This window comes from Protobothrops mucrosquamatus, unplaced genomic scaffold (genome assembly GCF_001527695.2).
Source record: "Protobothrops mucrosquamatus isolate PMUCROS unplaced genomic scaffold, P.Mucros_1.0 scaffold1114, whole genome shotgun sequence".
NCBI lineage: Eukaryota > Metazoa > Chordata > Lepidosauria > Squamata > Viperidae > Protobothrops > Protobothrops mucrosquamatus.
The window spans coordinates 68,092-85,076 of NW_015387333.1; the positions used below are offsets into that span (position 1 = coordinate 68,092).

General features: G+C 44.3%; 1 protein-coding gene across 1 annotated transcript in view; it reads right to left on the reverse strand.

Annotated features, from left to right (window-relative positions):
- Window positions 1-2,201: 2,201 nt before the first annotated feature.
- CLIC4 (chloride intracellular channel 4) overlaps window positions 2,202-16,985 on the reverse strand; it is a 57,116-nt gene continuing 42,332 nt past the window's right edge. Inside the window, exons 3-6 of the mRNA XM_015820297.1 lie at window positions 15,279-15,404; window positions 11,415-11,521; window positions 4,285-4,466; window positions 2,202-2,663 (exon numbers count right to left, since the gene is read on the reverse strand). Of these exons, the coding sequence (XP_015675783.1) occupies window positions 2,502-2,663; window positions 4,285-4,466; window positions 11,415-11,521; window positions 15,279-15,404 (577 nt within the window). The 3' untranslated portion in view covers window positions 2,202-2,501. The remainder of the gene's footprint in view (window positions 2,664-4,284; window positions 4,467-11,414; window positions 11,522-15,278; window positions 15,405-16,985) is intronic.

Here is a 16,985-nt window from a genome sequence, read left to right on the forward strand (position 1 = left end):
GCCAGGCACACGTGCCTGGCTGAGGAATTCTGGGAGTTGAAGTCCACAAGTCATAAAAGGGCCAGGTTTGAAGACTCCTGTTTTAGGAGGTGTCAGAAGACCCAGCAATATAGAAAACATATGACGCATATAAAGCTATTCATGACTAAATCGTTTCATTAATATAAAAAATGCCAGGTGACATAAGACTTGCTGCCTAGGGAACAAACAATCTTTGAAAAATCTCTTATGGTCAAGTGCCTTACACAAGAGGTGCTCTGTTTCTCTTCTATGTGCCCAAGTTACACAAAATAAATTAAAATGTTTTCCTATATTTCTGTGCAAGGTTCCTCAAAGGTAAATCATAATAAATTCAGTGGGGCTTGTGCTCTGCAAATTGGTCAGAAAACGCTTAAAATGCACACAATAAGATAATTTGCATTTCAAGGAAAAAGATACACACATCAATGTAAAAAATTACCATTTTTTAAAAAAAATGAATCCCACATAAGCAAGACTGTTTTGGAGCGTCTTATTCATGGCATTTAAAGAAAACGGAAAAGTCATTCCGTGCCTCAAGCACTGGCCTTTTACGTGGAAGAAAATCAAATTTATTGGGCTTTTTTGGTCTTTTGAAATTAAATTACAGCATGATTCCTTGATGCTGATATAAGTGAAAAATACACAACTGACCTTTTTATATATTGTGATTGCAGCACGAAAAATTATGGATCAGGTAAAGAGGTAAGGAGTTGCTCTCTTCTCTTTTTTTTCTCTTATTTTCCTAACTTTTTTTCCCTATATTTTTTAATCTTATAACGAAACTTAATAGCATTTATGAAAAAAAAATATACAGAGGTAGGAGACAGATAAATCCCAATGCTTAATAAAAGGGCGGGAAAAGGCACTTGGCTTGCTTCACAGGAAGAATCACAGTGAGGGAGCTACGCAGGCAAATAAACTGATTTTTTAAAGAACACTTGCCTGAAAATTAAAAACAGTAGAACTTAGCAAGATTCTGACCTTCGCAAAGCATGAAGGATGCACCTCAGCCATTAAGCTACTGTATTTTTGTGGAGATCTGCCCAAGGGAATCTGTTCAAGGGAATCAAGATAGCTACCACAATCAAACAATCAAAGCCTTACCCTTTGTTAATCTGCATCAGAATACATTTATAAAAGGGAGTGGTTTGAATCAGGTTTGTGGCCGCCACCTTGATTTTTATGATCACCCTTCCTATGGACACCCCTATGTACTTCTAGTCAGCCTAGCTTTGACTGTTACTTAAGAAATGAAGTCTGCATTCTGGCAAGTTCCTAGTCGCCCTAAAAAGAAATCACTTGCTATTAAAGCTTGGGAATTTGTTTCATTATTCATAGGGATACCAAGCTTCTAAAGAAGACTACCAGATTCTAAGCTGATCATCCAGAGCAGAGTTTTTCAAACTTGGCAACTTTTAAGACAGGTAGACTTCAACTCCCAGAATGCTGGGAGTTGAAGTCCACCCATCTTAAAAGTTGCCATGTTTGAGAAACAACTCATCCGGAATCAAAACAAAACACTGGCCTTCTGTGAGAATGTCTACGGTGAACATGCATTTCCCATTCACCTTCCTCTTCCTCACCAGATCCACTTTGAGTAGGCATCAGCCCTGGTGTTCGACCTTGTTCCAAAATGTTGTCAAGCTGATGGACAAATGTACTAACCCTAATCTTAACCCCAAACCTGCCCAAGAGTTCTGCAAGCAACTTTGGAAGAGCTTTTGGTGCAGGCAGACCAACAGTATAGCTTTAAAAAAAAAAGAAAATTAAGCTTCTTTTCCAAATACAACAAGATGCCCATCTCCTTAAACCAACTTAAGAAACCCAGGTTCAATCTGAGATCCAAAGGAGAGTTTATGAAGATAATATGATCAAGGCATCAAGCCTTCCCTAGACAGGATCGCCATAGCTATGGGTGGGGAGTTGTAAGTCCCTGCACATAAAATGCTACTTTAGAAAAGGGCAGATAGGGCCAGCTTCCCCATTAAGACGGTGTGCGTACGTGTGTGGGTTTAACGTGGAAATAGTGTTCAATTATGTATACACCCCTGTTGGGGGAACTCCAGGACAAAACTTGATTACCTCGTTCTTCTGTCCATATGAACCGGCTCTGGTCCTAACCTGAATCCAGAACCTATTTAATAAGATAAAAAATCCTGGACCACTTAACTTTGGGAAGAAGAGGGGGGCAGATTCCAGAATGGCTATACACAGTCCTATTAATAGCTGCAGTTGCCCTTTTACAGGAGGCAAAACGAATAAGCCGTGTAATATAAATTTGCATTTAACAAAAGAGAGAAAGACAAATGAGACAGTACCTGGTTTGCCCAGTGTAGCACTTGAATTAACTGCAAGATACATGCAAAGTAAATGGCTATCTTAAAAGACCAAAAAAAAAAAAAGAGAGAGAGAGAGAGAGAGCAGTCTGTTAAAAAAAGCTTTTTCTTATACACGTGAAACAACGCTTTTTTTTTGTTTGTTTAAGTGAGTCTTTTAGCTACGTCGCTGTAGGCGATTTCAATCTCTTTGTCTCCAGGACAGGTGTTGGTGAATTCATCGCGGCTGTAGGCGTTCTTCAGGTATCTCCAGATGCCCGTCATAGACTTGGGAATATCAAAGTTGCGATACTTTTTGGCCACAATCTAGGAGCAAAGAAAGAACTGGGTTTCAGAAGAGTATTTTGGAGAAACTTGAAGCCTGAGAAAGAACTGTCTAAATCAGGGGTAGTCAACCTTGGCTCTTTTATGACTCGTGGACTTCAATTCCCAGAATTCCTGAGCCAGGAATTCTGGGAGTTGAAGTCCACGAGTCATAAAAGAGCCAAGGTTGACTACCCCTGGTCTAAATGGAGCTTCTCCGAAACCAACTGACACAGCATTTAATTCACCAGATTTCCTTCAGAAAGCCTCCCAAAAACATACCGATGCGCACCTTAGCAACTTTAAGATGGATGGACTTCAACTCCCAGAATTCTCCAGCCAGGGAAAAATTCTGGGAGTTGAAGTCCTCATATACCTAAAGTTACCAAGTTTGAAAAATGCCGATTTAAACAAATACGATGCTATCAGGAACCTCTTTTAACTTCCACCCGATTCAGTATTCATCCTGCAAATTCTAAATTAGCCCACAACACAAAGGTTTCAGAAAACAGGGACAGTTTAAACTGGTTTTCAGCTTCATACATTTAGCTGAAAGTCCAGCATTAAATCCCAAAGGTGCTTTTCAAAGGGCCACTGTGTAGAGATAGGGGCCAGGTAGAGGTCGGGAGCAGCAAACTGCCCCCCTCCAAAGCCTGCATGCCTCTTCTCTCTACATCAGTGGTTCTCAACCTTTTTAATGCTGCGACCCCCAACCGGTCGTAAGTCGAGGACTAAACCAGTCCTAAGTCGAGGATTAAACCGGTCGTAAGTCGAGGACTACCCAACCAGTCGTAAGTCGAGGACTTTCCCTGCCCGGGAGCGCCACGTATGCGTGGTTCCGCCCCCTGCGCCGGCCGAGGCGTAGCTGGCAAGCGGCAGAGACGGAGCAGGCCGACCACCAGCTGGCCCAGCCCAAGGGAGGTAAGGCACCCGCCGGAAAAGGGAAAAAAAATGGCGGACAGCCTTGCTTGGCGACCCCCATGAAATGGTCGATCGACCCCAAATGGGGTCGCGACCCATAGGTTGAGAACCGCTGCTCTACATGATCTCATCCCTTCACATCACCATGGCAATGTGGGAAACTACCCCAGGCTGGTACAATGACCTCACCTGCCTGATATCAGCTAGGTTACACCAACAGGATGTAGCAGCAAACTGCTCCCTGTTTGGGGCCTCCTGGCTGATATCTTCTTAAGGATTGGTAAGGAGTTTAACCAATAAAATGCTATTGCTACGCTATTGCCATGTTAAACTTTTGCTGCTTGGAAAACTGTATAAAAGAATAAACTGTATAAAAGAATAAACACTGCGAAGGTGGTCAGCCATATTTGCACCCTGCAATGACTGAGCACTGATTACTACACCACTGGGCTTCCTTGCTTATTTTCCATGAAAACATTTCGCTTCTCATCCAAGAAGCTTCTTCAGTTCCGAACTGAGCTTTTGAATGTTGCTTCGGTTTTGAACATTTTCAAGGAAAATTACCAAGAAGGTCCAGCTGCCTTTTGAAAAGCACCGTTGGGACAACCATGACTTGGATAATTGGGAATCTCCATGGATATTTAGTCGAGCATTAAATCTGTAGGTAGGCTTGTTTCAGTTCTTGGGTCAAAATTCCACCTACTTTGACAATATGTAGCTTGGGTAACAGGTTGCAGTCTGCCAGCGTCATCTCGTTCCCATCCAGGAATTTGCGCGTAGAGGCAGGGATGTCTTCCATGCTGTTCTCGTCAATCTCATCGGGGAGGGGACTAAGTAAGTACTCATCCAGCTTCTGCAGAGTCTTCAAAAGACCCCTCTCTAAGACTGTAGGGTAAAAAGCAGCAGGGGAAGGGGAAAACAAGAGTGCAGAATTAGATCATCCCTCTGACTTCTCTCTAGAGCAGTGTTTTTCAGCCTTGGCAGCTTTAAGATGTGTGGACTTCAACTCCCAGAATTCCCCAGCCAGCATGGTAGCCAACAGATGGAGAAAGAGCCTCTTGGGAAGAGTTCAAAGTTCACTTTAATGACTTCTACTGCCTTCTATCCTGCTCTATGGAGTAGAGAGTCGGTCTCTGATAGAAGGCCACCTGAAGAGACTAGAAGCATTTGAAATGTGGATTTACAGGCGGCCGTTACGTATAAGCTGGGTTGACAAGATCAGAAATGAGGAGGGGATAAGCCGCCTGGGAAAGCCAAGGGAAATCATCAAAACAATTAAAAAATGAAAATTAGAATATTTTGGACATGTGATGCGACACCCAGAAAAGTACGGCATACTCCATTTAATCCTCCAGGGAAAGGTTGAAGGCAAACAAGGTCCAGGCAGAAGAAGAACATCGTGGCTTCAAAATCTAAGGGACTGGTTTGGACAAAACTCAGCAGCACTTTTTCGTGCAGCTGCTAAAAACAGGATCGCCAACATGATCACCAACATCCAATAACGGATATGACACAAGAAGAAGACTGCCTTTTACCACTGCTGTTTACTGGGTTGTTTCTTCTGACATTTATTTTAATTATTTCTTTTGGTGTTTTTGTTTATTTGTATTCATTTATTGTATTTCCATGCTGCTCATCTAATAGAGGTAGTTCTCGGCTTCCAACAGTTCCTTTAGTGACGATTCGAAGTTACAACAGCACTGAAAAAAAGTACTTTGTGACAGTTTTTCACACTTCTGACCCTGTAGACCAAAATCAATGGGGAAAGACAGGTTCACTTTACAACTGTGTCACTAACTTAACAACTGCAGTGATTCACTTGACAACTGTGGCAAGAAAGGTCATAAAATGGGGCAAAACTCACTTAACAAATGTCTCACTTAGCAGCAGAAATTCTACTCAGCGAATCTGAGCAGCTTACAATATAATAAAAAGTTAAAAAGGGCAAAAAAACCCCAATTAAAATAGAGTAAAAGGTTAAAGATTAAAATTAAAAACCAAGATGATGGGCAGCCCAGGGAGCGAATCTTCTCTATCCCATCAGCCACTCCAAAAGTAGCAGGCTCCTGCTAGACCAGGGGTAGGCAACCTTGGCTCTTTTATGACTGGTGGACTTCAACTCCCAGAATTCCTCAGCCAGCATGGGGGAACTATGGCCCCTTCATGACTGGTGGACTTCAACTCCCAGAATTCCTCAGCCAGCATGGGGGAACTATGGCCCCTTCATGAGTTGTGGACTTCAACTCCCAGAATTCCTCAGCCAGCATGGCTCAGCTTGGAAACCTCTCCCTTTCCCCTCAGCATGGCTGGCTCAGGAATTCTGGGAGTTGAAGTCCACCAGTCATAAAAGAGTCCAAGGTTGCCTACCCTTGTGCTAGATCATAGGTATGAAATTGATCGTGTCACATAACATATTGTGACGTATCACACCGTTTTTTGCCTTTGCAGAGACAGGGTGGGTGTGGCCTGCGTGTGATGTGTCCGGCCCGCGGGCCGCCAGTTTGACACCCCTGTGCTAGATGGTCTACGTAGGAGATGGCCAGGCTGAGCCCGAGGGCAGGGTCAAATACACCATTAGTATGGAATCCTTATGTCCTCATAACAGACCTAAATCCAGCCCCCTTTGAAGTCCATTGACTCTTATCGCCAACTCGCCTTGACCATTAGCTCAGATTCTTTTGTACAGATAGCATGAGACAAACTTGTAGTACTTTTGAACTCTGTCCTGGCTCCTGATTTCTTGCACCGGACAGTCAAGCTCCCTTTACAAGGCATTTCAGCCTTGAACAAAATAAAGGTGAGATATTAATCGAATAATAAATATATTTCAAAAGCTTAAAACATAATCAGAAGCTCTCTTCATCTGTAAACTGTACTAAGTTTTGGAAGGAACAAGGTCTCTTCAGAGTAAGAATTAGGCTATTAAGTCTCTTGGCTTGTGGGGTTTGTTTTTTTTTTTTTGCCAAAATCTCCACCACAGCTCTGGATGGGTTCTTCCCGCAGAACACCACCAGGGGGCGCTCTTCTTCAACCCAACTTGTCTTCTTGCAGAAACCTGGGCTAAAAACAGAGGTTCCTTCTCCCATTTCAGATAGTGCTGATAGATCCGGAAGCAAAGTGCCTCTAGGAATTCCCAACTGCCGCACTTGGTTTCAGTTTTCTGCTTATTGTTTGGTTTGGTTTTGGGGAGCAGAACCAATTGATTCAGTAGGGCAAATAAATGTGCTCTCTCTAATTTAAGAATTTATGTCCTTCATCCCTACAGAACCTACAATTGTTTACAAGAGGTTCAAAAGACGGCCACAAAGAGTTATTTGCATGGCAAGCAGCAGATACATAATACAGAATAAAAGAGTTGAAAGGGACCTTGGAGGTCTTCTAGTGCAACCCCCTGCTCAAGCAGGAGACCCTATGTCATTCCAGACAAATGGCTGTCCAATCTCTGCAGTGTTGGAGCGCCCACAACTTTTGGAGGGAAGTCTTTGATTAATTGTTTTGTCAGGAAAGTTCTTCTTAATTCTAGGCGGGCTCGGTCTTTGATAAGCTTCCATCTGTTACTTCTTGTCCTGCCTTCAGATGCTTTGGAGAATAGGTTGACCCCTCTTCTTTGTGACAGCCTCTCAAATATTGGAAGACTGCTATCATATGACCCTAGCCCAGGGGTAGGCAACCTTGGCTCTTTGATGACTCGTGGACTTCAACTCCCAGAATTCCTCAGCCAGCCATGCTGAGGGGAAAGGGAGAGGTTTCCAAGCTGAGCCATGCTGGCTCAGGAATTCTGGGAGTTGAAGTCCACGAGTCATAAAAGAGCCAAGGTTGCCTACTCTTGTTCTAGGTCAGGGATCTTCAAACTTGGCAACTTTAAGACTCGTGGACTTCAACTCCCAGAATTCCTCAGCCAGCCACGCTGAGGGGAAAGGGAAAGGTTTCCAAGCTGAGCCATGCTGGCTCAAGAATTCTGGGAGTTGAAGTCCACAAGTCATGAAGGGGCAAAAGTTTCCCTCATGCTGGCTCAGGAATTCTGGGAGTTGAAGTCCACGAGTCATAAAAGAGCCAAGGTTGCCTACCCCTGCCCTAGCCCTTCTCCTTGAAAGACTAGGCATATCCAGGTCCCATAACTGTTCGTTGTATTCTCCTCCAGACCCCTAATCTACCACCTCCTAATAATATCTCCAAGAAAACAATCCCAACAGCTGGCTTCCCATTAATCCTGATGCAAAATTGCTCCTAGTGTTACAGGCCACGTGAAACAATATCTTCCTTTTCCTGGATGTGAAGTATGAGCGATTCTGTACAGAAATTATGTTCAGAGTTCCCCCATCTTATTTGCATGCTGCTTTGCTTACTGCAGCCTTGTTTCGTTTGAGGCAACACCGAAAGGAACTGATGGCAATTCAGAAGTTCCACATGCTTACAGCAGTGGTGGTGAACCTATGGCACGTGTACCAGAGGGGGGGGAACTCGGAGCCCTCTCTGTGGGCACGTGTGCCTCACTCTTTGGCTACGTTTTCGCAGGAAAAAGCCATTTCTCAAGCCCCTTCCTAGCCAAAACAAGCCTCCGGATGGAGCACGCTGTTTTCAGCTTTGAATTATATCCAATCTGACACCAGAAACAGACTAACAGATGACCTGAGTGCTGCATGTGTTGCTCTCAAACTTACAAAGTATAAGCCAAGGTTAGACAAATTATCAGCATGCATACAACAGCAAAAATCACATTAATTGTTCAAAAGCAGGCCAAATGCAAACTTTTACCTTTCAGTAAAAAGTTGTTGGTATCATTGAAAGCTTTGTTATTGTGTTTTTCTTTTTAGACAAAAGATGTTAATGTATGAGTTATTTTTTCTAAACTAAAACCTCAGTATTCAGATTAAATTTCCGTGTTGGCACTTTGCGATAAATAAGTGGGTTTTGGGTTGCAGTTTGGGCACTCGGTCTCTAAAAGGTTCGCCATCACTGGCCAAGAGGTTGCATTTGCCACCAACACACCGTGCATGACTGCTGGTTTGTGGAATGTTCAATAAAGGACTTTGTCTGTGTGCCGGAAAAAGTATTCTCTTCCCAGCTCTTGGCAATTCAGAAGAAAAGCATTAGGGCTTTACAGCACGGTGGAGGGAAAAAATATATTATAATACTAATGTATACAATACGATAGGGGACTGGAGGCTAAAACATATAAGGAACGGCTGCTGGAATTGGGTATGTCTAGTTTAACGAAGAGAAGGACGAGGGGGGACAGGATAGCAGTCTTCCAATATCTCAGGGGCTGCCACAAAGAAGAGGGAGTCAAACTATTCTCCAAAGCGCCTGAAGGCAAGACAAGAAGCATCGGATGGAAACTAATCAAGGAGAGAAGCAACCTAGAACTAAGGAGAAACTTCCTGACGGTTAGAACAATTAACCAGTGGAACAACCTGCCTCCAGAAGCGGTGAATGCACCAACACTGGAAGTTTTTAAGAAGGAACTTGACAGCCATTTGTCCAAAATGGTATAGGGTTTCCTGCCTGAGCAGGGGTTTGGACTAGATGACCTCCAAGGTCCCTTCCAACTTTATCATCATTATTACTACTACTACTACTACTACTACTACTACTATTATTATTATTATTATTATTATTATTATTATTATTATTATTATTATTATTATTATTATTATTATTATTATTATTATTATAGTATTATAATACAATACTAATCAAGGAGAGAACCAACCTGGAACTAAGGAGAAATTTCCTGACAGTTAGAGCAATTAATCAGTGGAACGACTTGCCTCCAGAAGTTGTGGGTGCTCCAACATTGGAGATTTTTAAGAAGAGATGTTATCAGGTTTCTTGCTTGAGCAAGAGGTTGGACTAGGAGACCTCCAAGGTCCCTTCCAACTCTATTGTGTTAAAAAGTTGCGCAATACCCAAATATTGGCAGGATCTTGAAATGTCATCTTCATTGCCATTGCCATTTTAGGAGAGGCGCAATTAAAGTAGAAATTAGAAGGGCAAAGCTTGTTTCTGGCCCCTGCTTACTCTCTGCTAACGGATGCACCCAATTCCAGGTATGTTCTTCTTGTACTGTTGCAAAGATGTATCTGGAAGGCCTTGAGAAGCAGCAGACTGGCAGTCAGAACAGGAAATAATTCATCACTTTTCTGCTCCTGAAAACAGCCGCAACAGAGGCCAGCAGAGTTCATCACAAGCTTGTGTGTAACATGTAGCTTGCCCAGCGCTGGCGAGGGGAGTCGAAATCTCATATATCTGAATATCGCTCATTTGGGGAAAACTCTTTTAAAAAACCTGCTTGCTTGGGACAGGGGAAGAAGTAGACTACAGGTATCCTCGACTTATGACTACAATTGAGCCCAAAATGTCTGTTACTGAGATAGTTGTTAAGTGAGGTTTGCCCCATGTTTTATGACCTTTCTTGCCACAGTTTTTAAGTGAATCACTGCAGTTGATAAATTAGTGACAATGGCCTTCCCCATTGACTTTGCTTGTCAGAAAGTCGCAAAAAGGGATCACGTGACCCTGGGACACTGCAACTGTCGTAAGTACGAGCCAGTTGCCAAGCATCTGAATTTTGATCACGTGACCATGGGGATGCTGTAATGGTCTTTTGTGTGAAAAACAGCCATGTTGCTTTTTTCAATGCCGTTTTAACTGTCATGGTTCCGACAGAGGAAACTCTTCAAAGAACCTTGAGGCATTGTTTACCTTAAAGAATCTTTATTCAGGCAGCATAGCTTCGGCACGTACATGGTCGAAGCCAAAAACAGGATTCCCCTCCCCTGAACACATAGTATCAAAGCACAATTCCCTCCTCTAATTTACAGTCATAAATCACATTCTCCAATTAGTTTGAAATGCAGGCTTTCCCTCCATTACTCCATCCCGCCATTTCTTATGATCTCTTATTTCAAAAGTCCTGAGTTCACACACTATTACAATATTGTTATGTCGAACTAACTCCCCTCACATTCCTCCTCCTCCCCCCAGTATCATCTAATTCTAAGAGTGAAGCATAAGAAAGAAGAAGGCTGCATCTCCAGATGTTGTCAAAGCAAGAACATCCGATGTTAGCAGCGTTGACAGTAACTTTGAACGGTCACTAAATGAACTGTTGAAAGTCGAGGACTACCTACCTGTATGTTTATAAAGAAAAAGCTTCCTTCATCACTGCAGACTAATTAGAGCAGACAGGTCAAACACAAGGCCCAGGGGCCGGATGCGGCCCGCGAAGTGGTTTCATGTGGCCCGCGAAGCCATCCTGGAAACAGTGAGGGAACGGCCCCCGCTGCCTTGGCCCTGGCCCAGGCCGGCCGGGAGCCAAGGTACAATTTTGTGGTGGCCATCTATGCTGAAACACATTCAGTCTTAGCTCCACAAGGCCGTCTGGAAACAGCGAGGAACCAGCCCCTGCCACGTCGGCCCCGTCCCCTGGGTTCATGCTGGGGAGGTGTCACCCTTTGTGAGGAATGAAGAAATGGACCATCACCTGGAAGTGGCCAGCAAATGGCCCTCGCCTGCTTCACATATGGGCTTTGCCCTGGTCCCACCCCCTTCTGCCAGAGACCCTCGGATCTGTCCCACTCCTGCCCAGGCCCCCACAGGCACCCTTGACGCGAATGATGTAGAGCTGGCCACACCCACCCAGTAGGCCACACCCATTCCATCCACGCCCACCCAGTAGGCCATACCCACCCTGGCCACACCTACCTGCCCCCCCAAGGGCAACCGCAATGCTGATGCGGCCCTCAATGAAATTGAATTTGACACCTCTGAATTAGAGGAAGCAGCCCGAATGCTACACAGCACTCCAAGAACACAGCATGGACTTCCTACCTTCATTGGCTTCAGGTCTGGAATTCTTGATGAATGCTGAAAATTTAGCAAAGATGTCCATCCCAGCAGTGTTGGATTCTGGGTGTTTTACTGAAAGCTTTACATACCTGAAAGAGATTAAGTGACAGACAGCATGAGCTGGGACACAGGATTAGACTTCTCGGCTTATTCCTTGTAGCCCTCATTGTTAGTAACATCCCTTTCAATACGGATTTGTGACATTCCGACACTTGAATTTTGATTTTCGTCCAATATCCCCTTAAGAAGTCCATAAAGTGATGCTTCAGGTTGAAATATCCAGTAAGTCCTCAACTTGCAACCATTTGTTTAGTGACCGTTTGAAGTTACAATGGCACTGAAAAAAAATAACTTATGATCATTTTTCAAACTTACGACTGCTGCAGCCTCCCTGTAGTCACGTGATCAAAATTCGGGAGCTTGGCAACTGGCATGTACTTTTGACAGTTGCAGTCTCCTGGGGTCACGTGATCCCCTTTTGCAACCTTCTGACAAGCAAAGTCCATGGGGAAGCCAGATTCACAACAACCGCGTTACTAACTTAGCAACTGCAGTGATTCACTCAACAACTGTGGCAAGAAAAGTCGTTAAATGGGGCAGAACTCACTTAGCAACTGTCTCGCTTAGCAACAGAAATGGGCTCAATTGTGATCGTAAGTCGAGGACCACCTGTACTCCAATTCTGTATCAATCGGTCACTTGAATTTTAACTGCTCTTTGCAGACTCCGCTCAAATCTGGCCAGGGCCTAAAAGTATGAAAGGCGGGGACACGACTTCGCAACTAACAACAATGAAAAGATTGTGAAATGAGCTTATTCAAGACTGAAACTGGGGGCAGGGGAGGAAGAGAGGGCTCTTCGTGCAAATGTTTCGGTCCCAGAGGTCCTAAAATAAATCCCAACAGCAGCTCACAGGTGCCACGCTAGCCTGCAAGCCATTGTTCTGCTTGCTTTGTTCCACAGTTTTTACCGACAGGAAATTCTTCCTGATATTGTCTGAATCTCCTTTCTTTTAATTTGAAGTTGCCGGTCTTTGTCGGATTCTGAATTTCAATGAAGAATAGAGCTACAGCAACCTCTTGCAAGCGACAACTTTTTAGACCAGTGGTTCTCAACCTGTGGGTCGGGACCCCATTTGGGGTCGATCGACCATTTCATGGGGGTCGCCAAGCAAGGCTGTCCGCCATTTTTTTTGTCCATTTTTTTTGTCCGCCATTTTTTCCCCCTTTTCTGGCGGGTGCCTTACCTCCCTTGGGCTGGGCCAGCTGGTGGTCGGCCTGCTCCGTCTCTGCCGCTTGCCAGCTACGCCTCGGCCGGCGCAGGGGGCGGAACCACGCATGCGCGGCGCTCCCGGGCAGGGAAAGTCCTCGACTTATGACCGGTTGGGTAGTCCTTGACTTACAACTGGTTTAGTCCTCAACTTACGACCGGTTTAGTCCTTGACTTACAACCGGTTTAGTCCTCGACTTACGACCGGTTGAGGTCGCGGCATTAAAAAGGTTGAGAACCACTGTTTTAGACGGTGCTAGAACACTACTTCTTTTTCTTTTTTAACCCACCTTTTTTTTTTAAATAAGGTGGACAGCGTAGCCTCTACTCCTTCCTCCTCCTCTTTCCCCGCCCCTGCTCAAAAAACTCTGGGAAGTGAGGTGAAGTGGGCTGAGAAAGAGTGACTGGCCCAAAGTCACTCAGTCAGCTTTCATGCTTAAGATAGGACTAGAACTCACCAACTCCTGGTGTCTTCAACCACTACACCAAACTGGTTCTCTATGAGATCAGCTTCAGATCTTTTAATGATTCCTTGGTGTGTTTGGTGTTCAGTAACCCTTGTGTCTCCTAGAGGAGATCAACCCTGACTGCTCTTTAGAAGGCCAGATCCTGAAGTTGAAACTCAAGTACTTTGGCCACCTAATGAGAAGGAAGGACTCACTGGAGAAGAGCCTAATGCTGGGAAAGATGGAGGGCAATAGAAGAAGGGGACGACAGAGAAGGAGGTGGCTGGATGGAGTCACTGAAGCAGGAGGCGTGAGCTTCAATGGACTCCAGAAGATGGCAGAGGACAGGAAGGCCTGGAGGAACGTTGTCCATGGGGTCGCGATGGGTCGGACACGACTTCGCAACTAACAACAACAATCCCTTGTGTCTCTTCTCTGGGCCTGTCCTAATTTATCCATATCCCTTTCAAACCGGATTGTCCAGAATTGAACATAATATTCCAAATCTAACCACGACAAAGTATAACAGTTGTTAAGTGCGAGGACCAGTTGTAAGTCACTTTCCATAAATATCAGCCGCCTGCCAAAATTTTGATCATGCAACCGTGGGGATACTGCAACAGTCGTTAAGTGTGAGGACCAGAGTTGTAAGTCATCTTTTTCACTGCAGCTGTTGTGATTCCTCACCAGCCCAGGGGATCCAGCAGCTGAGTCTCAGATGAGGAGGAGGGGCCTGGAGTGACATTGGAGTCACTTTGAGGAGCACCAAGACTCACAGTCAGACGAGGAGGCCGGCCCTTCTACTCACGATCCGGCAGAAACACAGCTGTTTTGGGAGCCTGAGTTGGGTGACGAAGAGGAACAGCTGGGGACAATCCCGGATGCGCGGATGCGCAGAGCAGAGAGACGAGCAAGACAGAGGAAGGCAGTGGGGCAGCTCAAGAGGCAAAGGAAAAGCCATTAAGAAGCCATGCCCCGGCTGGATTATAAAGGGGGAAGGTGTGGGAGGTGCTGGTTGCCAAACGGAACCATTCGAGCTGAGGATTGGGTTTTTGTGGATTGTGTTGCTTGCCTCTGAAGTGTTGGACATTGAGTCGGGTGTGTAAAAATAAAAGGGGTGTCAGAATCCAGTTATATTTCCTTTTATCTATCTTCTCTGATCTAAAACCAATTCTTACCCTTCCCTGGATCCTGCCATACTCCCAAGGGGGAGGGGGGGATATGCATGCAGGTTTATTACTTTCACTTCCTCTATTCACTACAAAGTAACCTTTTGTTTATTCGCTTTCGTGTTTGCTAACCATTACAATGTAACAATTTGCTTCTTATCCTATGCCCCCTCTCAACTTCTCCTCCTTACCAGGCAGGTAGGAAAAGGGGGGCGAAAAAATACAGACCTCCGGGATCTGGTTTATTTCTCCGTCATCAAAATAAGGTGTGAAGAGCTGCTGAATGATCATGCACAAGGAAGCCGGATTGATGTTATCTTTCCTGGATTTAACACCTAGAAATTTGCCGGTCTGAATCGCCTGGAAGAACTGTGGGGTGGGTGTTGCTTAGGGACACTTTAAAACATCGATCTGTAAGGGAATCCCTCAGATCCTGTGTATTATGCCTGCTATCAATTACTCTTAATAAAAGTTCCTGTTGGAAGAGATTGTTTCCAAGAGTTCTGCTTTCTTAAGATGTGGACTGAAGTGGTTCCTTACAAGGGGTTTGTTTTTTCTTGTGGGTCCTGCCTGGTTCCATGAAGAGGGGTTTCTTCTCGTGAGTAAAGCAGTTGAGCAAGTACTCGTGTAGGCTGGGACAGAACAGGAACTTCAAAAGATCGCTGAAGAAATAGATGCAAGTTGCAGAATACTTGTACTAGATCAGGGGTGCCAAACTGCCAGCCCGCAGGCCAGATGCGTCATAGTGAAACGGGCACCCACCCCTTTGCCGGCAATGAGAAAAAAGTCATGACACGCCACATGAGGTTGCGAGTTTGACACCCCTGGTCTAGATTGTGCAGTCCAAACAGCTTTGGATTCAGTGAGCTAAGCACACTTTGAGAACCAACGAGGGCAACGATGGAAAATAACTACAGGAATCTCGCCCTTCCCTTCTATCCGACCATCCCAGTGACACCTACTTGGGTGGGCAGAGAACTTCTTCAAGGAACTCTTCAATCTTGTTCACATCAGTTTTCACTTCGTTATTATAGGTGATGAAAGGCGGGTGTGTTCCGGGAGCCAAATTCTGAAGGTCTGCAGGCTTCCTGAGGGAGAGAGAGATGTGATATTGCACACATTACAAACAGTTCAAGGAATGCTCCCAATCCTAGCGCACATCATCATTTGCAACATAACATGCCCGTAGTTAGGACCCTGGGAATCATTATACATTAGAGGACTGAGACAGGAGCAAAAAGGGACCCCAACCCAGCAGCATATCCTGATTTCTAAAAATTTGACAAACTGGACTAAGAAATCAAAAATGTGATAACCAAGGCAGTGCTGTTTTGCTTCCAGGACTGAGAATAAAAATGAGTTTATTCTATACAAGCTCTGTGTGCTTATATTTTTATGGATTATTCAAATTGCATTCATACATTCTCTTTACATTATGTCCAACACCCACCCCTTCTCAATCCCCAACAAATGCCACATTTATTTCGTTTTGGGGAGGCAGCTTCATCTGACCAGGCCTTTGCCCCAGCCACCCACAACATAAACTCCAGTAACACTGAGTTCTCCATCCAACGAGGGGATATGAAGACCCCTTTTTGACTTGCAGAAACAGTCACCATTTTGATAAAGGAGAATATTTGTAGCTCAGGGCTGAAATGATGCTCTACTCAGCTTGGTGATTTTCTTGCGGACGTTTCATTATCCAAACTAGGTAACATCATCACTTACCCTTAGTTTGGGTAATGAAACGTCTGCAAGAAAATCACCAAGCTCAGACAGCATCAAGGATCCCTCATTCACCCTTCCTTCCTCACCCGTTTTGCACGCATTGGGAGAAAAGCTCAGGGGTGAAATACTTCCAAACAGATTCAGTATTTTTTTTTTTAAAAAAAAAAGGTGGGAAAAACATACTATCTCATCAAAGCTGGAAATTAGAGATACCCTTTAACCTTCTTTGATAAAATCAAAAAAAGGAAATAGCATGCTTCAGCATTTACTCTCATTTTAATAGAAATAGGTGGAGCACTTTGTGTCTCCAAATAATATTTCCAAATAAGGCAAGGGTGGATGGGTAGGCTATAAATCTCTTTGGGGAAAAAAAAACCCGATAGCAGTAGATCTGCAGGGAAAAGCATGGAAATTCCCCCCCGAGTGCTATAGATGCCTGCCTGTCTTCAAGTCTGCTTCCTCTTAGAACAGGGCTGGCTTCACAAGTTCATCACAAGACATTACCTAAAACCTGCTTCTCCAACCCCACCCGTTTCGGAGATTCTTAACAGAGAAAAGTATGTCTGTTTGTTAGCCTTCTTTTCTTGGAGGAGGATGACAAACAGATCAGCTATTTTGAGAGAATGCATCTGTTTACAGGAAATTGAGGATGAAGCATTATTGTTTGTTTGTTTGTTTTAAAAAAATGAGAATGATAACGATGGGCTCTCATTACTAAGAACAAGGTGGTTTCTCTTAGATGTCAGGAAGTGGAAGCAGGTATTTTTTTAAAAAAATGGGTCCAGATTTTGAGTATCGTCCTTGAATTAATTTCTAGATGTTGCTTTAAGCAAGGAAGGCACAGATTTGACCGGGGCAGAAACAGAGGAAGTTACTTTGAGCCACCAAGAAATAGGACAGATTATGTAGTTTTAGTTGATGTTCTGCACCTTTGCTTTTGA